General features: G+C 36.6%; 3 protein-coding genes across 3 annotated transcripts; all 3 read right to left on the bottom strand.

Moving 5' to 3' along the window:
* Nucleotides 1-1,383: 1,383 nt before the first annotated feature.
* On the bottom strand, nucleotides 1,384-5,446 carry LOC144209460 (troponin I, fast skeletal muscle-like). Its single transcript, XM_077735774.1, has 7 exons — nucleotides 5,364-5,446; nucleotides 4,779-4,808; nucleotides 4,308-4,347; nucleotides 4,117-4,245; nucleotides 3,839-3,928; nucleotides 2,650-2,823; nucleotides 1,384-1,476 (listed from the first exon to the last, which is right to left on the bottom strand). Exons 2-7 carry the CDS (start codon nucleotides 4,784-4,786, stop codon nucleotides 1,399-1,401), a joined length of 519 nt encoding a protein of 172 aa, XP_077591900.1. The 5' UTR covers nucleotides 4,787-4,808; nucleotides 5,364-5,446; the 3' UTR covers nucleotides 1,384-1,398.
* Nucleotides 5,447-7,304: 1,858 nt separating this feature from the next.
* Nucleotides 7,305-11,768, bottom strand: LOC144209465 (troponin I, fast skeletal muscle-like). Its single transcript, XM_077735784.1, has 7 exons — nucleotides 11,594-11,768; nucleotides 9,861-9,888; nucleotides 9,739-9,775; nucleotides 9,054-9,182; nucleotides 8,866-8,955; nucleotides 8,174-8,347; nucleotides 7,305-7,438 (listed from the first exon to the last, which is right to left on the bottom strand). Exons 2-7 carry the CDS (start codon nucleotides 9,866-9,868, stop codon nucleotides 7,361-7,363), a joined length of 516 nt encoding a protein of 171 aa, XP_077591910.1. The 5' UTR covers nucleotides 9,869-9,888; nucleotides 11,594-11,768; the 3' UTR covers nucleotides 7,305-7,360.
* A 2,458-nt stretch (nucleotides 11,769-14,226) lies between these two features.
* LOC144209452 (troponin I, fast skeletal muscle-like) lies at nucleotides 14,227-19,305 on the bottom strand. Its single transcript, XM_077735767.1, has 7 exons — nucleotides 19,200-19,305; nucleotides 16,347-16,382; nucleotides 16,077-16,113; nucleotides 15,819-15,947; nucleotides 15,661-15,750; nucleotides 14,857-15,033; nucleotides 14,227-14,528 (listed from the first exon to the last, which is right to left on the bottom strand). The coding sequence occupies exons 2-7, from the start codon at nucleotides 16,355-16,357 to the stop codon at nucleotides 14,448-14,450; spliced, it is 525 nt and encodes a 174-aa protein (XP_077591893.1). The 5' UTR covers nucleotides 16,358-16,382; nucleotides 19,200-19,305; the 3' UTR covers nucleotides 14,227-14,447.
* Between the last annotated feature and the right edge of the window lie 513 nt (nucleotides 19,306-19,818).

Below are 19,818 nucleotides of genomic sequence, written 5' to 3'. Positions count from 1 at the left end.
TATCATGAATGCATTCTGAACATGTTTGACACAAATTAGAAATTGTGTGTGTGTGTGGTATGTGACAAAAAATATATTTTTTGGTGATTAATCATGTTGTCAAGAGTTACTGGGATTAGTAACATTCTTAATTTCATTTTTTCTGTCTACAAGATCATTTGTTTGGCCAATTTAAAGCTGCGAAGAGTGCACACTCTTATACTGAAGAATCCAAGTCATCATGCTGATTTAAGTGGAAAAAACATTATACATGGATGTCACATGACCAGGCAGAAAAGCCAAACTAATACGCTATTTTGAAAAAGAATACATTCAATTTAAAAATCATTAGACATTGCTCAAGGTTTAGCTTTAGTTCTAATTGACTGTAATGCATTGAAACAATATAATCTTGTCGCCATATGTGGTGACAGACTTACTTGGAAATGATGCAGTTAGCCTAATAAAACTGTTTACAATTGACCCCCAAATCAGAAATACAGCAAATTAAAGGTCTGACTTGTTAGCAGAATGGAAGAAAACAACTCAGGAGCTCCATAAATTGCAATAACTACATTCAGAATAATGAGTGGTAGCTAGAATTGAATTATGTGAGACTGGTCGTTTTCATTTGAAAAAAAAAGGTCTAAGGCTCTATGGAAATGAATCATTTTCAAAAGACAAGAAAAAAAACACTGGCTTCTATAATACACAGGTTCTGGTTTAACCATTGATCAAAACAACTACAGTCAGGGTGATATAAGTCTTTACTTGAAACTGGTCTATGTTATGTCTCAAAACAAAGTTGGTGACCCTTTTGGTCGCAGTTGTTTTAGATTTTTTGACCAGTGAATTTGGGAGCTCACCTGAGTGGCTGGGAAGAAGGATAAAGAGGACCAGGAAGTGGAGACGTTGCCAAATCCTCCGAGAAGCCGTCCTGTGTGCATTTATATATGCGGCGTGACGAAATGTGTATGTCCTCATTATGGAAGTGGAGTCCTTGGAAGGCCAATGGGCCAGCGGCCTCCTGAAATACACCTAAGCTCAGACCCCCATGGGCCCCCACCCCCACGGCCCTCATTCCTCTAACTGAGATACCTTGGTGTCAGACTCAATTGACGTTTTAATGTTTTCATTTACTTTTTCACCTTTAAATGCATGGTCAGTGACATGTTTAATGTTCTACCAGCCTTTAAATTGAATGATTATTGCAACTGCCTTAAGGTCAATTTTAAAAAGTCTTATATTTTTTGTTGTGACGTTATTGGATTAAATTGGTTCACATGAATGATTAAGAGAAGTAAAAAACAAAAGACAGACCTTCTTTCAATGTGTCCAATAGAAAAAATGTTTGTTAAGGGGCAAAATGAGAATATTAGTCATGAATATTTGTCAAGATTTATTGTTTTTTGGTTTGTTTTAGGAGGTTTCAAACATCTTCTTCCTGTCAGCTTTGTCCTCGATGTTTTTGCGCCAGTCGCCGACTGCCTCTGTTGACTGAACACAAAAACACGCGGTATATCAGCTTTAGATACCTAGCCTGAAATGTTTGCTTTTTGCTAAATCCTGTGAATACTTTCCTGGGATATTTTACCTCCACTAAAAACCTTAATGTTCCAGTCTTTCATGACAATCATAATGACATTATTTTTTTCACTCACTCCAAAACCATTTAGTCTTGTTTTTCTTTTAAAGAACTAGATGTCTTGTGAATAAAGCAAACACAGAAACTATTTCTGAAAGGAAATTTCCACTTATTATATTTCAGAAAAGGGTCAGTGGAGGGGGAATAATATTTGAAAAATAAATACATAAAATATAGCCATATTCAGGTTTTCAACCTGCTGTTACATGGCCTGACCAAACTGTGGTAAAGAATTGAAAAGGTTATTGGCGGCATGTAAACGGAGATTCTTTCCAATCGTGAATGGACGTTTGGTCACTGGTGTTTTGGTCGCCGGTACATAGATATTAAACAGTACTTAGATATTAAACAGTACTTAGATATTAAACAGTACTTAGATATTAAACAGTACTTAGATATTAAACAGTCCTTAGATATTAAACAGTACTTAGATATTAAACAGTACTTAGATATTAAACAGTACTTAGATATTAAACAGTACTTAGATATTAAACAGTACTTAGATATTAAACAGTACTTAGATATTAAACTCTCTCTCATGAATATAATTTTGAGAGTTGGCTTCATCAGTAAACTCTCTGTCACCATTTGACCGGCGACCAAAAGACCGGGGACCAAAAGGGACCTAAAGACCAGTGACCTAAAGACCACCGACCTAAAGACCAGCGACCTAAAGACCAGCGACCTAAAGACCAGCGACCTAAAGACCAGTGACCTAAAGACCAGCGACCAAAAGACAGGCGACCATAAGACCAGCCACCAAAAGACTGGCGACCATAAGACCAGCGACCAAACGTCCGAGCACCCTTTCCAATAAAATCAATCACATTGCAACAATCAAAATCAAACAGAACTTAATTTAAACAAAACACAAACTTCTGACTTAAATTTAATGTGAATATGATTGAGGCTAATACAATTTTACTAAATCTCATTTGTTCTGAGAAATTGACGCAGATCACACAAATGTCACTGCGCTGAATCTGAACGCAATAATATTGAGGCTGGTAATGTTCTCCACTTACCTCCTCCTTAATTTCCTTTTTGACTTGCTTCAAGTTGGACCGGAGGTCAATGGTGGTCTTGTGTTTTCCGCCAAGCAGTGCCTGCAGCATGGCATCGGCTGACATGCGCACCTTCTTCAGCGCTGGCTTTTTCACGCCTGCCAGCTCGACCACCTTTAGTTTTAAGTCCTGGATCTGGAAAAGTGGGCAGACATGAGATCGGATTTCAATTTTTCCACCATCAACAGACTGTTTCAGCACAGTACAGTAGGACCCTCTGAAACATGTGAGTGGAATTTGTCCGATAAACAAGCTTGTAACTAATTTTATAACATAGTGGTACTTTAATTTGGCTTCTGATTCATTTCCCAGCCCTGTAATTTTCATCATAGGTATAGTTCCACTATTGTATGCAATAAAATGAGGGAACATTTTCTGATTTATAAAGTATTTAATTGCCAGTTATGGAGGATTTGGTTAAAGAAAAAATATATATTCAAAACATGGCAGTTATTGGCAAAAAGTTATTTTTTAGATTCTTCTGAATATAAGAGATTCCGTAGTAAAACTGATCACCAAAGTTTAATTCAAGAATCTGTATTGTTGTTCACATTCCATCAAAAACACATGGACATGACAATACTGGAACTTTCTATTTCTGTCCATTCTCTTGAATTATCTTTTATAGTTAACATTTACAAGATTATAGTTCATTTTTAGGTTATAGACTAACATTTAAGGGCAACCCGGTGGAGCGAGTGGTTAGTGCGTCGGCCTCACAATGGAGGACCTAGGTTCAAATCCAGGTTGGTTCATCTGTGTGGAGTTTGCATGTTCTCCCCAGACCTGCGTGGGTTTTCTCCGGGTACTCCGGTTTCCTCCCACATTCCAAAGGCATGCATGGTAGGCCGGGCTGATTGGACATTCAAAGTTGCCCTTAAGTATGAGTGTGGGTGTGAATGGTTGTTTGTCGCCTCGGGCCCTGCGATTGGCTGGCCACCAATTCAGGGTGTCCCCTACCTCTGTAGTCTGAAATAGATTGGGTGTTTACGTCAATGGCCCCAATGAGATTTTTTTTAACCAGATCATGACATTATAAGTCATTTTAACTGGGATTATGAGTTGAATTTCCAAATGAATTGAATTATTAGATTAGAAAAAAAATAATTTCATAAATGAAAATGTATATTCTTATAAGAAAATTATTCACCTCAATCTCAATCTTGAGCACCTTAGCTTCTACATCGTAGCGAGCATCGTCAATCTTATCGATGTTTGACTGAAGCTTTTTGCAGATTTCCTGGTAGCAAAAAAGTCAAGATTTGTTAACACGAAACAAAAACAAGTTAAAATCTGCATTATTACAATTTACTAATAGGAATGTGGAAACATCTTTTTGCAGGCTTTTCTTAGCACTTAACAGACAAAAAAATCATTTTTCATGCCTAAACTCACTAGTTAATGGCCAAGCGGCGGTGCTTATCTCACCACTAAACTGGCCATGTCCCCACTCAGGTCTGGTTTCGGGCAGGTCTCCGCCATGTGGACCACTTTGGCCTCTTCCAGGTCATTCTTCTCCTGTTCAATCCAGGTGGCGGCGATCTGGAGCATCAAACTCTGCGGGGGAATGAGCCACGTCCAATTAAAAAACGGCGATCCAGTTAGCATCAATCGCTTACCTTCAGATGATGTCGGCGACTGGAAGTCATCTTCTTTGCACTGTGGCAGGAAGTTATAATTAGCCTCATCCATTCAGCCAATATCAGCTACGACTATCGAACTCATTTTCCAAATACGTAATAATGAATATGTTTTAAACTGATCTTAACGTATTGGACTGTTAAAAAAAGATACTCAATTACATTTTTGGAACGGAAAAAAATATTTAAATTTGAAACAAAAAGTAGTCCATAAGTGATAAAAATGTTATTTTTTAATGATGCATTTAGTTTTTAAAAGAAATAAACCACTTTGAAAAGTTTTCGAATGTAATGGGAACTAACAGCTATTTCATAATTTAACATGTATGATAAAAAGCTCTTAAACAAAACAAAATAAGACAGTGTGCAGTATGACATCTGCATATATTTTTTTCCCTTTTCTTTTTGTATGAATATGTATTATTACAATGTTAGTAATTTTGTACTTACTCAGCCATTTTGGTTGCTGTTGGTCAGTGTCTGTTGGAAAAAAAGACATTGGCAGTCAGACTGGCGACCAGTAAATAACAAGCCCCACCTACTTTCACACCTCTTACACCTGCAGCTACTAAAAGCTAATTTGGGTAAGCTTGGCCACACCTCCCGCCTCGTGTTTGGTTGATCCACGGGTTGAAAATTGTTGCTACGTGAAAGGCCACCAACACAGCAGGTGAGCATGCAAGACCATTAACACTAACAAACACACACACACACACATTTGCGAATACACACAACTGCATAGATAAACATACATCACGAACACGAAAAACAAACGCATCCAAACACCCACCCACACAAACACAACTAAGGCAGATGGACACACTTTAAAAATGTATCCATATACACAAATAAGTACACGCTGAAACATACAGTTCTACTCACAAAAATGCAAACAATAAAGACAAACATTCCCACACAAATGTATACACATCTTACTAATGATTTGCATTCAAACTTAACAACTGTTAACCAAATAAGATTAATAACAGAGGAAAGTATTCCCGCTGAAGGTAAACCACGGGAAAAAATTCCAACCTGTGACTGTGACTTCTTCCTGAGTGGAGTTCTGACTGCTGATGATGTTCAAGAGGATGAAGTGAAGAAGGGGAGGAAACAGGAAGTAGGCAGGGGCAATGATTTAAAAAAGATGTGTTTATAGATGTGTGACAGCAAAGTCAGCAATGGCGTCAGCTGTGTCCACTCTAGGAATGGTCGCACAACTATTTGGAGGGTGGAGCCGCCGAAACACCATGATCGGACGCCTAATAAAGAAAAATGTTAAATACCTAAATTAAGGATGTCAAACTGATTTTTTCATTGACCACGTCGTTCTTAGGGTTTCCCTCACGGAGACTTTTCCTGCAAACTCAGAAAATATTTAAAAAATTGAAATCATCATGTTTTGACATTTAGACCTATGGAGAATTTGTAGCGTCCAATCAGCCTTCCATGCGTGTTTTTTTGGTTTGTGGTAGGAAACAGAAGTACGTTGGGAACCCACAAAGTCACAATGATAACATTTCAACATGAAAAAGATACAGCACAAGATACGATACATATAAAAAAGTGCATCCGTTAACAGTACATATGAAACATAAACAGAAACAAAAGGCTCAAGTATTATCATACTCATCATTAAAGTAAAAAGTATAAAGTACAAAGTAAAGTAAAAAGGAATGTATTAAGAAATAGATCGGACAGAGTTACTGCCACGACAGCGGGCCGGATTAAAAAGCCTAAGTATGTGGCCTGTGGTCTGTAGTTTTCCCATGTCTGCTCTAACACGAAGATGCCAGGTTTCATCTGGTTTAAACTGGTTCAGGCACCAAGATTTTATGACATAAATTGACTACCACAGAATCCAGACCTTTGACACCAATGAGAATCTTTGGGATATGGTAGGTTTTGCACAGCGTTCCGGCTAAATAATCATCAATGCAAGATCTTGGTTAAAAATAAATAGATATTTTTTGTTTTTGTTTTAAAACGCAATAATGTAGTACGTTTCCTTTTGGACTATTTTTTAAACATCTTTGCTGTGTTGTGAAACATGCCCATTTGGGAAGGCTCAAAATAAAATGAGACAAAGCGTGAGAAGTAAAAAATAAATAAATAAATAAAAACGTCTGTACTGACATCTCTTGGTATATTGTGATCATTACAGTTTGGCACTAGTTAGAATATAGAAACTAAGATGCCTCAAACATTTTCTTCCTATCTGCATTGTCCTCCACTTTCAGTCTCCCACAACCTCAACTGCCTATGTTGTGCCGGACAATTTTAGGTATAATATTTAGATTTTTTTTTATATAAATGGATCAAAAGAACTGTATTTAAAAGCCCTGAATAAAAAAATGTTTATTTTTAGGTTTTTTAAATCTATTTTTAGATTTTACAAAATGATTTTTGAACGAAAAACAGCAAAAATGATTTAAAAAATTACAATTATTGATTTAAAAGGGGGAAATCAGGAAATGTAATATACATCTATACACTTCATTTTAATTTGATCCTAAAACAGAAAGTCGGCACTCATGATTGACTTTCCCGGGCCACACAAAATGATGCGGCGGCCCATATTTGGCCCCCGGGCCGCCACGTTGACACATGTGGCCTAGAGGACATCTCATTTTGTGAACCGTTTTATCCTCATTAAGGTCGTAGGGGGTGCTGGAGCCTATCCCAGCTGACTCTAGGCCTGAGGCGGGCGACACCCTGAATCGGTGGCCAGCCAATCGCAGGGCACAAGGCGACGGACAACCATTCATGCTCACACTCATACTTACGGGCAATTTAAAGTGTCCAATCATCCAACCATGCATGTTTTTGGAATGTTAGAAGAAACTGGAGTACCCGGAGGAAACCCACACGGGCCCGGGGAGAACATGCAAACTCCACACAGAAAACTGTGTGTCCAATGAATGAGAAATGTTAATACAAAGTGACACAGCCACAATTGATGTTTTTTTTCCTTTGAAAAACATTTAATGAAACAACATATTTCTTTGGTGACAATTACTCCAAAAATGTTTTTAAGATGACTCAAACATCTTCTTCCTGTCTGCTTTGTCCTCAATGTTCTTACGCCAGTCGCCCACTGCCTCTGCTGGCTGCACTCACACACACACACACACACACACACACACACACACACACACACACACACACACACACACAAACTGTCTATCAACCCTACATCTATGATACATTTTTTAGCTTTTTCACAAAATGCTCTGAGTCTAAAGTCAATTATATGTTTTAACATTACAATTGTCTTTAAATGATGTTTTCTTTTGCCACGATGACTTGCAAAGTAATAAACGATTTTGATAGCCGAATAGTTTTAGAGCTGTAATGATTATCCAAAGCCTATTTAAAGTGTCATAAAGGGTCATATTTCTTTACTTTTTTTTATTGAAAACTACCTTTTTTTATATATGTATATGTTTATTCATATGTATTAATGATTCATTGTTATTATTTATTGATTATTTATTTATCTGCTTGTTTGTTGTTGTCATTTGTGCACTTTGTGGTGAATGTAGCTTTAAATCCATTTGACTTGTACAATGAAAACAAGAGTATTCAATTCAAATCAATTCAGGGTTAAGAACGGTGTAAATATTGATTGAAATTGGATGAAATTGTATTTTTTGCAAGTAATATGAAGTTGATACACATGATTTATATTCTTAGGACACACAAAATGTGGGTTGGATCTGGCCCATAGGCTTTTTGTTTGATAACTGTGCACTAGTGTGTTATAATTTAATTCATTTCACTTTGGACACACGCTCTATGATTTATGTTATAGTGGCATTGATGTACATTGCATGGGTTCTCACCTCCTCCTTGACTTCCTTGTTAACAGGTTTCAGGCCGGCCCTGAGCTCCATATTGACTGTGTGCTTGGAACCCAGCAGCGCCTTGAGCATGGCATCGGCCGACATGCGCACCTTTTTCAGGGCTGGCTTCTTCACGCCTGCCAGATCGATCACTTTGATCTTCAGGTCTTCGATCTATTCAATAAGATCCAGTTAATGTCATTTTCAAAATTTCAAGTAAGACAATGAATATAAGCCACTTGCATGTTTTGATATCGTAACACTAGTTGGCCGATTGAGAAAACTTACTGCCCAAATATTTTTAAATATGGGCTTTAAAATGAGGAAATATACTGTCACCTGACTAATAAAAAGTGTGCTTCAAATGCAAGCTACAGGTGACATCACCGTTATTATGTACATTTCGTTAAAGTCTATGATATCAAAAAGGCCAAAAAAATGCGTGTGTTGAGAAACAAAGAGACTAGTCACCAGTCAGTATACTGAATTGAAGAGAAATACACTTTCCAACTGACATTTTTTAGTCTAATTTGAACCTCGAATCTTAACATTCTTTTAGAAGCGAATACAAATTCCACACTCATCAATACTTGAAGAGCCAAAAACTAGAAGTGTAATGCAAACATGTTGATTACTAGTCCAACAAACTGCTAATGTTAAAAAAGTGAACTTAATATACGATGCTGGCTTACCTCCTTGTCAGCTTTTCCGACTTTCATCAACATGTCATATCTTTCCTCGTCCACTTTGTCAATGAGAGCATTAATCTTCCTGCATGTTTCCTGCACACATCATCAGAATGAATATTCTAACCCGGATAGCAACAACATATTTCATCATGTTTGTTCTTCTGATTAAATTAAAAAGAAATAAAAGTGACCATGAGCGTTGCTTGGTCGCCGCTGAGGCTCGGCCTGGGACACGCCTCAGCCATGTGGTTTTCCTTGGTCACCACCAGATCTTTCTTCTCCTGCTGGATCCAGTTGAAGGCGATCGAAAGGATCAAACTCTGTAAAAGTAACGCAAAGTAGGTACGCAGTTACATGAAAGTTCCACTTTTTACAACTTAAGTTAAAAAAAATCCTAATTTATTGTGTTTAAACATGATAACAAATCTTCTTTAAACAGGAGCCCTCCTCACAAAACATATCACGTTACAAAATTGAATATATAAGTCTCCCATTTAATCATGCATGCATTTTGACATCATCCTACTGTTTAATTGCAGTTGATTAAAAACAATATAAAGCAAAAAAAGTAAAGTAGTATTTCAAAATAACCTGTCATGGAGAAGAATTATTTACATATTTTAAGCCTTTAATTATTTGAACCCTCCAGCTTTTACAACAAATTGTTTATTAGAATTTTTAAAAAAAACTATTTATTTTACAAACAAGCTTAATATTTTCTTGTTTAAACAAAAATCAAACACATTTTTATGTCTCGGATGAGTTTTTGTGTTAATAATGAATTTTGGTGAGCTTTATCATATAAATGAGGCAAAAATATATATTTTTCCAAACTGCTACAAACATGTTATGAGCTCCAATTTTTTCAAAGTTTACCTTCAAGTGATGCCGGCGGCTGGAAGACATCTTTTTTCTAAAAAAAATGGAAATAAATCAAGATCACTTTCACTAACATTTTACCCAAAGTTTGTGAGTGCTTTTGAAAAACATTAACTTACTCCGACATAGTGGCTTCTAGGTTGAGAGCTGTGACCACAAACAAGAAGAAGAAGAAGAAGACAAATTAGTAGAGAACTAAATATGCTTCCCTAACGATTTGCTAACTTTGGATTTTATAGCAGCTGGGGGTCAAATGTCGCTCATACTAATCTCCTTAGCGAATGGCAGGAAATCAAATCTCTCAGTGGAATCTACTTCGGCAAGACTCCTTTCACGGAAAAGAATTTGTTGAGGAAAAGCTGTTGCAGCATGTCGAGCGCCAGCGCCCATTGCCCGCCTAAAAATACTACAAAGCTTCATGGCCTTAAAAACTTTAGCAGACATCATCATCTTTATCATCAATTTATCGAAACTTGAACAACTATGATGGTCTTCTTCTCATTCAAAAGCTGACAAATATCAAATAACAAGATGATGATCCAATCTGTCAACATCGTCAATAACAAAAGCCTTGCGACAAATTCCAAACACAGCAACAAATATCACAAATAAGTAAAAGTGGGGGGCGGTAAACGTCCAGAGATTAACGAATGCAAAATAGTTGAATAGTGTATAGAAAGTAGAAATGAAAAACAATAAAGTGAAAACAATTGAATTGCAAAAAAATCTGTTGAAAGTAGAAATTTAAATGAAGAAAAATAATAATAATAAACTGAAAATACAATGGAAATAACGGATTCTTCATAAAGCAAAAGACAAAAACTGGATTGAATGAAATTAGATGCATGTAAATTAAAGATAATTAATTGAAAATGAGATCAAATATTAAATATGATTAATATATAATTAATTAAATATATTATAAGAAAATATTCTTAAATGTGTAAAGATGTAAATATCTAAACATATATATAAGAAATATTTTGAACATTAAAATGGAAATTGCATGTAAATGTAAATAGCATGCAAATTAAATCTACCCATCAAAGGCAATCTTCAATAACATAGGAAGTAATAAATACATATTAATAATGTAAATGGTAATGTAAAAGTGATAATAATGAAGAAAATAATTTAAAAAGAATGCAATAAGAAATCAAAATAACAAAACTACCTCTGAAATAAGCATATACAAAACCATGGACAATAAATATACTTAAAAAAGATTTTTAAAAGTCATTGTAAAAAACAAATTAACATACCAGACATTTTGACATCTAAACTAATTAAACAAAAGACAATCGGCAATCCAGGTGAAGCAACAATAATTTCTCACTACACTATTGAAAAAATAAATAAATAAAATCACTCATATCCCAAATTTTCTTAGATTTTCATTTGATATGAAAACACATTAAACAATGTTTTTTATGGTAAAAAGGAGACAGCCAGGATATGCTGTATTTGTTTAGTTTTTTTATGCTGATCCCACTGCTCTTACCAGCTACAAGTACGTAAACAACTACTACACTTGTTTACTACTATAGCAGATGATATAACTGCACTATTGTATTTTAAAATGTGCAATTTTGATGACATTTGTTGTCAATTTCTCAAGATATTACTTGGTATCACTGATACAATCCCTGGGATTAAAAAACGGCTCTGTATATGTACTTAGCATTGCTCTCCAAAACAGACCAAATGACAACAAAAAGATCAATAAATTAGCTAAATTATAAGGAGAATCATGCAGCAGCTGCTCAAACCCTAGTTTAGGAAGCCAAGGGGTCGTAAGGTCAATGAAGAAGAGTGCAAGGGGGAGGAGCACATGCAAGATGAGCCAGCTCACCTGTGCTGAGGAAGAAAAAGACCACCAAGGAGAAGCAGCAGCAAAGACAGCGGTAAGAGTGGACACGACTCCCGCGACCCAATATATACTCGTATAGATTTACATATCAAGATGAAAATACGTGTGGCTCCTCTTTATGGAAAAGACAAGGACGCTTGCCACTGCTCAAATAACAACTGCCTCTCCAAATCTACGAGGCTGAGGAGGAGCCTGACAACTCCACCTCCTCAACATGATCACTCACTGTGATGAGAAAATGGCTGAAAGGCTGAAAATCAAGTCAAGAAATGAAGCGGAATGAATCTGTCAGGATTTTTTTCAAACAGGTTGCATTGCCTGTAAAAATAGTCAAATTGAAATAATGTGTGAATCAGCGTATTTACAGTTAGTTAAATTGAACAAATCTGTTTTTTGGATATTTTACTTTTGTATATTGAAAGAATATCTCTGCAAAATAAATTATTTTGTTTGATTCAAAATAATAAGAATATTAGAGATATTTCAAGGCCCAGCAGCTTGAGTGGTTAGCCGGTCAGCCACACAGCTCCGGGGTCTTGGGTTCAAATCCAGGTCGGTCCACCTGTGTGGAGTTTGCATGTTCTTCCCGGTTCTGCGTGGGTTTTTCCAGGTATTCTGGTTTCCTCCTGCATTCCTAAAACTTACATGGTAGGCTAAATGGACACTCTAAATTGCCCCTAGGTATGAGTGTAAGCGTGAATGGTTGTTTGTCTCCTTGTGCCCTGCGATTGGTCGGCCACCAATTCAGGGTGTCCGCCGCCTCTGGCCTGAAGTCAGCTGGGATAGGCTCCAGCACCCCCCGTGACCATAGTGTGGATAAAATGGTTCATAAAAGGAATAAATGAAAAAGTTATTTGGATATTTCATTCCTCAAGTTGGTTCTAAGGGACAAATGAGGTCTTAAGTTCGTTAACAAGTATACTGTAATTCGAAGATTTTTAATCCATTCATTTAATACCGCTTATTACCTCAATACTTCAAAATTTCAATGAAGTTTTCACATATTTCTGAATGTTCATTAAAAGTTACTTCATTTTCATTTATTTGGTTGAATTGAAATATCATTTTGACCTCACATGAGCAAAGCAGTTCTTTAACATATTTGCACTTCTGGTCATCTTGGTGCTAACAACCTACAAGAGTGATAAAATTCATGTGTGAAGTCGAAATAACATTAACAGCCTCAAGTGTGACATCTTTAGCAAGTTAGTTTTAACGATTACTGTGCTAACAACCCATGTGATGAAGCTCCCAACAACACTGACATTGATCCAGTCTATATTAAGCCCGCTTAACAAGTACAATTTTTTAAAAAAGTGTGCTTTGTTATTGCAGAAACTGTGGTGGCACCAGAGTTGCATTCCGATTTGTGCTCAGATTTGGTTTCCTCACTAATTGCTTCAGGCTCCGCTTGCATGGAAAGTTCTGTATTAGTGGCTGGATATTTTTATCATGTGAAATGACCACATAGTAACTAGCACGCTGGCCTTGTGATTAGTGGCTACGTTTACAGGCAGTAAATAGCTCTTTAATAATTAGGTTAGTCAGGCAGTAACCCAGTTAATGACGGAATGTCAAATACCTGACAACTTTTCTAATTCCAATTTAAGGCCATATAATTGGCTCTCAAAAAATAATGGTAATAATGTTATTATTCTCGGCAAGTAATTAGGTTGACCATTTGTCGCATTTGGCTTGGAACATCCAAAGATGCATGATTTCCCATCACAGAAGGTCAAAAACGACAACTTTTAGGTTCAATTCAATAATCCAGAACAAAATTTAGTACCAAGTGCTAAAAGGACAAAGGTCATCTAAAAAATCATCACCAGAACCTGTGCACCAAATTCATATTATGTTAATTTAAAAAAAATATTGTATCATATATTGTATTCTATATATTATATTCTAAAATTTCTGTTTGCATCAATTTTATTTGCATTTCTTTACTAATTTTATTACATTTTATCTCCTTTTTACTTGTCTTACTTTTGATTTATTAATATTCGATATTGAAAAAGTGCCACAAAATTAAATAACGTAACTAAAATGAGTCAATAATTGATCTCTTGGACACCATTCAAAGACGTTTTTGGTCTATTTTCACTGTGATCTTAACTAAGTAACTTACCCACCTTAGATCTCTAACATGTGGATAGCTGTGTCATCGTTTACGACGTGAAAATCCCTGCAAAGAGAGCTGTGTCACGCATGGTTAAGTCGCTACTGCTTGCTGGAAGAACACTAACTTCTTGAATGCAATTTGAATTATCATTGGAAAAACCCTTTTACCCGGAGACAGAGAAAAGTATTGCATTCATTATCCTTACCATTTACCCTTCCAAGAGTCACAGGGGGTGATGAAGCCAATCCCAACGAACTACGAACACCCTAAATCACAGACCACAACAAGACGGACATCCATCCACTGCTGCAAACCTTGGATTGAACCATTAATCTTTGAACTGTGAGGCCAATGTGCGAACAACTTGTCGACCGGGCGATCAAGAGAGAAAATAATTTCCATCTTTATAGGTACTGTACTGTAAGTACTAGGCCACGGAGCAAAAGCCGATCATTCTGCTGAAAAGGAGAAGAAGAAACCCAAGAACATGTAATTTGGCTCAAGCACAAGAGTTTTATTCCAAACAAAGAAGTTAGCTAGTTAACATGGAGTCTAACAAACACCACATATTTCAACTTCCTGTCTTCTATCTGAACCTTACGAAGCACCTATAGAGAACTTTACAGTGAACACCCTAACACGTTCATATTTTGGGCTAAAACTCTTGAGTTTGGGACTAGAAGAGCAGAAGCTGAACGGGGTCATCGATGTTTAGCTGTCAAACATCTTCTTCCTGTCTGATTTGTCCTCGATGTTCTTACGCCAATCACCAACGTCACGAAGCTGCTTGTCCTAAAAACAGACAAAGCTCATGTTATCTTTTGACCAAAAATCGACACATTTCTCATGCGCATCTGGAACTATTTGACCAGAGATGATTAACAACTATCAAAATAATAAGAAAAAAGGCAAATAAAATAATATAAAAATCATATAATGAAGAATTCCAATAATCTATTAACACCCCCAAATGTTTAAACAACTAATCAACCACTCTCATTATCTCACACCAATTGGTACTTCTGAGCTGTTACTACTACTGCACTGTTTTGGCTCTCTCAGTCAAAATGGTTCTCGAAATATCTCCCAAACTTGAATGTTTGCCAAATCCGGTTCTCACCTCCTCCTTGACTTCCTTTTTGACCTGCTTGAGGTTGGCCCTGAGGTCCATGTTGACGGTGTGTTTGGAGCCCAGTAGAGCTTTCAGCATGGCGTCAGCAGACATGCGCACCTTCTTCAGACGTGGTCTCTTGAACTTACCCCTCAGATCTACGATCTTGATGTTCAGATCCCGGACCTGTAGGATAAAAAAAAAGGAAGACAAACTTTAAACATATTAGTTTTGCGATTCTTATCACGTCCTGAAAAAAAGCAATCCCACCAACAAAATATGCCTCGGTTTTGCGTGGGCCGGACCATTTTAGATATAATATTTAAATATCTTTTTTTTATAAATGGATTAAAAGAACTGTATTAAAAGCCTTGAATATTCAGTTTTTATAGATCTAAAGCAATATATATTTTAACTTTTTTTAAATATATTTTTAGATTTTATAAAATGATTTTTGAACTAAAAACACAGAATTGATTCAAACATGACAATTATTGATATAAAATAGGGAAAATCAGGAAATTTAATATTCATCTATAATCTTCATTTAAATTTGAACCTAAAACAGAAAGTCGGCACTCATGATTTACCTTCCCGGGCCACACAAAATGATGCGGCGGGCCAGATATAGCCCCCAAGCCGCCACTTTGACATATGTGGCCTATTCCATCACATAAAAGTCAGTTATGAAGAAAATGTCTTATGCGTCCAAAATCCATCAAACCCACCCGATCCGTCCATCCAGAACTGAACATTGACCATAAAATTTTCCATTGGCATGAATTGTTTCTTATCATCAAAAGATGTCTTCACCTCATTGATAACCATGTCCAGCTTGAACTCAAGGCAGTAACGTTCTTCCTCGCTCTCATCTATCTGCTCACGTAGTTTCTTGCAGAGCTCCTAAGGAGAACACCACAGGAACTTGAGCATATCAATGTCAAAAAGGAAGGTGGTAGGGGTTCACTCACCCGCAACTCATCGCCCGAGTATGGAATATCCATTGAAGGACATTTGTCTGACAGGAACCTCTCTCGTTCCCCAGCCTTCTCAACACCCTCAGCCTCCAGGAGGTTGTTGGCCACCACCAGCATGCAACTCTAACATCAAACATATGGTCATTTGGTACAGAATTCCACATAGTATTACATATTTACACGTAGTCAAACATACACGCACACATGCACAGAATTTAAGCACATATTAGTGTATGGTTCAAATCCTTCTACCTTCAGAGTATGCTTGCGCCTGGCAGATAGTCGCTTCCTGCACAGATAATGACATTAAAATGTTATATGATTTTGATTTTTGAGTGCTAAAATGCCTTGTAATTCAGATGTAATACTCTACTACTGCTCTAATCTCAAATTATAATTGAAAATGGTATGATATCAACTGATACCATTTAGGCAAGTTGCTTGTAATATTTTTAATTGGAGATACAAAGGGTTATTGACATTCCAAATATAAGCAAGCTTGATTATAGTGACATCACTCACTCAGTGGCCATGATGGCTTCTCGATATTGACGTTATCTGCAAAACAATGAAACAAATACACATTAAAAACATTAATTCAGTTATATATTAGTCCAAAATTTGTCAAAAATGCATTGCGGTTTGTTTGCTTGTATTTTGAGGTTTTTACTTTTAAATGAATGCCAATGCAAAATAAAATAGGATTGTCTTTTCCTTTTCTCTCCAGCCTTTAACGTTATTTTAGGACTTGAAGATGTCTCAAGTAATCCCCATGGATACAATGTCAACATTTAATTTTAGAAATAAGTTCTTGTTGAAAAGCATCCAGACAATATCGGTTATCGTTTAAGCATTCTGGTAATGAGAGTCCTAATGTTAACACGCCTCCGTGTCACAAACTCACTACATGGTGACTAACTACATATTGCATAACTAATAAATGGAATCAATGAAACAGTAATTAGAATTATACTATGCCCCTAAATGATATTTTACCATTTTTCTCAGCCAAATTATCCTCACTGGGGTCACAGAGGGTGCTGGAGCCTATCCCAAAACTTCAGGCCAAAGGTAAGGGACACCCTGATTTTGGTGGCCATCCAATCACAGGGCACAAGGAGACAAACAACCATTCACGCTCACACTCATACCTGTGGGCAATTTAGTGTGTCCAATTAGCCTACCATGCTTGTCTTTAGAATGTGGGAGGAAACCAGAGTACCCGGAGGAAACCCACCCAGAACATGCAAACTCCACACAGGTGAATGTGACCTGGATTTGAACCGAATACCCCAGAACTGTGAGGCCGATGCGTTAACTACTAGCTCAAACGGGCCACCCTTTCTTGAAAAAAATACAGCACGAAAAGATTAAAGCTAAGGCTTATTTCTCGACATTATTGAAGCTGAAATATCCTGTCATGACCAATATCGTTTACAACCCAAAGCGCTTGGTATCAGTTGGTGGGTCTTCAGAGGGCAAGTATCTATTTATGACTACTCAGCTGTCGCTGAGAAGGAATAAAATGACGTTAGGCTTGTCTTAAAAGAAAAAGATGTCTCAGGGACGAGCGCATCCTCGCAGTTGGCATACAAACAAATGGCTGTCATCAGTCGGGTGGAGGAGCAGATTCAAGTATATGATGGGGTTGGGTTTGAAAAGTATTTTGGGAGGCGTGGGGACATGATGCTGAGGGACATCTGCGGTAGGGATTGTCTGTTCGGCTGCGTAACCCAACACGCAAGCCGCAAGAAGCATTGAGATGAGCCATGAGAAATAAATAGAACTCAGCTGTCTCCAAAAGCTTTGCCTTCGCCAGTTTTTTGTATCGTTTTCATCATTTCATTCAGTCAAAATGTCTTCTGACATTCTACAAGTACTGTATGAATCAATACATTTATTGATTGGTAGTGTATGTGCCTCATTAGAAACAGGGCTCTGCTTCATGGCATTGTGTTGTCCATGTTGCCATGACAACCAAGACAACGAATATAAAAAATGGAATGTTGATGATTTTCTGGACTCGTAGGTAACGTATTATGTATTTTTCCTTCATTTTCTGTACCGCTTATCCTCACAAGGGTCGCGGGGATGCCGATGTCTTGAAAGTTGTCTAAGTTTAAAAAAAATTACAGTTGGTATGTATGAAGATATGAGGAGTTCATTTGCAAAAAAAAAAAGATAAACTTTCGTTGATTTTCTGGACCGTTTATCCTCACAATGGTCGCAGAGGTGCTGGAGTCTATTCCAGCTAACTATGAGGAGTATGCAAGGAATACTATGAATTGGTTCTGATAAACACTAGTTTTGAAATTAGATTCTTTACATGAGGTTGTTTTATCCGCCAACATTTGTTTCAGTGTTACCCCATGTATATCAGCATAAAACCCCTCTCAAAGTTCCCATTTTGAGGCAAAAGTCAACAAAACAAGCAAAAGTTGTCGCCTCCTCTCAGTCATTCAGGGTAGCCCGTTTAGAGCTATTCAATAATGTTTAAAGCTAACCACTAACTTTGTGTAAACTCTAGACTTTTTAAATGAAAATACTGAACAACAATGACACGGCAGAGGTTGTGCTCTTTCGTCACATTGACGTAAAAAGAAGATTCTGAAGATATTGTCAATAGGTATAAATCTATTTAACAAGATAAACTTCTCGGGAAACCTACAGAACATGACCTTCACCAGACATTTTATTTTCTGGGAGACTTTGTGCCTTTAACAAGTTCTAAATGACTTTTAAGACATTAAATGAGGTCAACTTTTTTTACAGAAAAAATTGAATTTTAAAAGAAAGAAAAACTATTTGAATATGTTGCTAAGTTTCAAGTGTAATTCAAGTTTAATTGAAATGCTTTTAATATTTTTGTCGGGTCAGATTCATATTTTTAGTATTTATTGTGCTTATTTATGTACTGTATGTAAATCTATACACTGGACATACACATATATAGTTTTATATAATGTGTCATGCATTGTATTTGAAATATTTCATCCAATGTACTTGAGTAATGTTATCATTTATATTTATATTGGATTAAATGTATGTATATAGATAAGAGTATAACTTGAATTTAAAAACTAGAAAAACCTACATGTTTTTTCTTATTTACATCTAAACATAGTTGTCAAAGCATTATTAATTTATTTTTTATTTGTCAAAATGATTTTTTCTGCTGAAATTTGACACCATTGATGATAAGCTTTAGAAAGTTAAGTCAGCACCAAGAGACCACTGTCATGGAAACAAACATTTTCAGTCAAACAACCCTATCATTGCTCACAATACTACTATGAAAGAAATCAATATTTGATCATAATATAAAACAGGATGTCAAAGGATGCTTGCATTGGAGTCGTGTCACATGTCACTGACCTGCTCTGGTGGTGTCGGTGGTCTCGGGCGGTGTCAGGAGTCGCTGTCCTGCTTGGGCAGAGATGAGCTTTAAATGCCAAGCTGGTGGGAATGCGGCCTCTCCTCTTTAGGGAAGCAGATTAGTAGACAAGCCAATGGCCACGCAAGGTCATGTAATACAACGCACGTACATACACGCACACAGTCAGACCCTCCTTCAAAAGGACCCCTCTACATTACCCCAAGGCCCCTTGTATAAATAACTGGCTGACCTTTAAGAGTGTTTTCTTATTATTATCACGATAGTGATGGATGCAAGGAGAAGAGGAAGAAGATGAGGAAAAAGTATAGACGGTGAGGTTAGATGAGAATAAAGATGAGCAAGGTGGAGATAGGTTAAGGCAAGGGTGTCGGACTCGGGTTGGTTCGCGGACCGCATTAATGTTTAGTGTGGGGCGGACCATTTTAGATATAATATTTCGATTTTTTTAACAAATGGATTAAAAGAACTGGATTGGATTAAAATCCCTGAATATTCAGTTTTTTTAGATATCTAAAACAATGTTTATTTGAGCTTTTTTAAAATATATTTTTAGATTTTACAAAATGATTTTTGTACTAAAAACACAGAAAAAAATGA

The sequence above is a fragment of the Stigmatopora nigra genome, chromosome 2 (genome assembly GCF_051989575.1).
Source record: "Stigmatopora nigra isolate UIUO_SnigA chromosome 2, RoL_Snig_1.1, whole genome shotgun sequence".
Classification (NCBI taxonomy): domain Eukaryota; kingdom Metazoa; phylum Chordata; class Actinopteri; order Syngnathiformes; family Syngnathidae; genus Stigmatopora; species Stigmatopora nigra.
The sequence above is the reverse complement of the archived record's forward strand: the minus strand, read 5'-3'. Positions and strand labels throughout refer to the sequence as shown.

What these genes read in the sequence shown, in the direction of transcription:
- LOC144209460 (XM_077735774.1), bottom strand. An exon ending in GGGACATGGCCAGTTTAGTG is followed by an intron (nt 3,929 to 4,116) that starts GTGAGATAAGCA and finishes TTTTGCTACCAG; the next exon opens with GAAATCTGCAAAAAGCTTCA. An exon ending in AAAAGGAAATTAAGGAGGAG is followed by an intron (nt 1,477 to 2,649) that starts GTAAGTGGAGAA and finishes TTTTGTGTTCAG; the next exon opens with TCAACAGAGGCAGTCGGCGA.
- LOC144209465 (XM_077735784.1), bottom strand. An exon ending in GCGACCAAGCAACGCTCATG is followed by an intron (nt 8,956 to 9,053) that starts GTCACTTTTATT and finishes TGATGTGTGCAG; the next exon opens with GAAACATGCAGGAAGATTAA. An exon ending in ACAAGGAAGTCAAGGAGGAG is followed by an intron (nt 7,439 to 8,173) that starts GTGAGAACCCAT and finishes GTGTGAGTGCAG; the next exon opens with CCAGCAGAGGCAGTGGGCGA.
- LOC144209452 (XM_077735767.1), bottom strand. An exon ending in ACTCGGGCGATGAGTTGCGG is followed by an intron (nt 15,751 to 15,818) that starts GTGAGTGAACCC and finishes TGTTCTCCTTAG; the next exon opens with GAGCTCTGCAAGAAACTACG. An exon ending in AAAAGGAAGTCAAGGAGGAG is followed by an intron (nt 14,529 to 14,856) that starts GTGAGAACCGGA and finishes GTCTGTTTTTAG; the next exon opens with GACAAGCAGCTTCGTGACGT.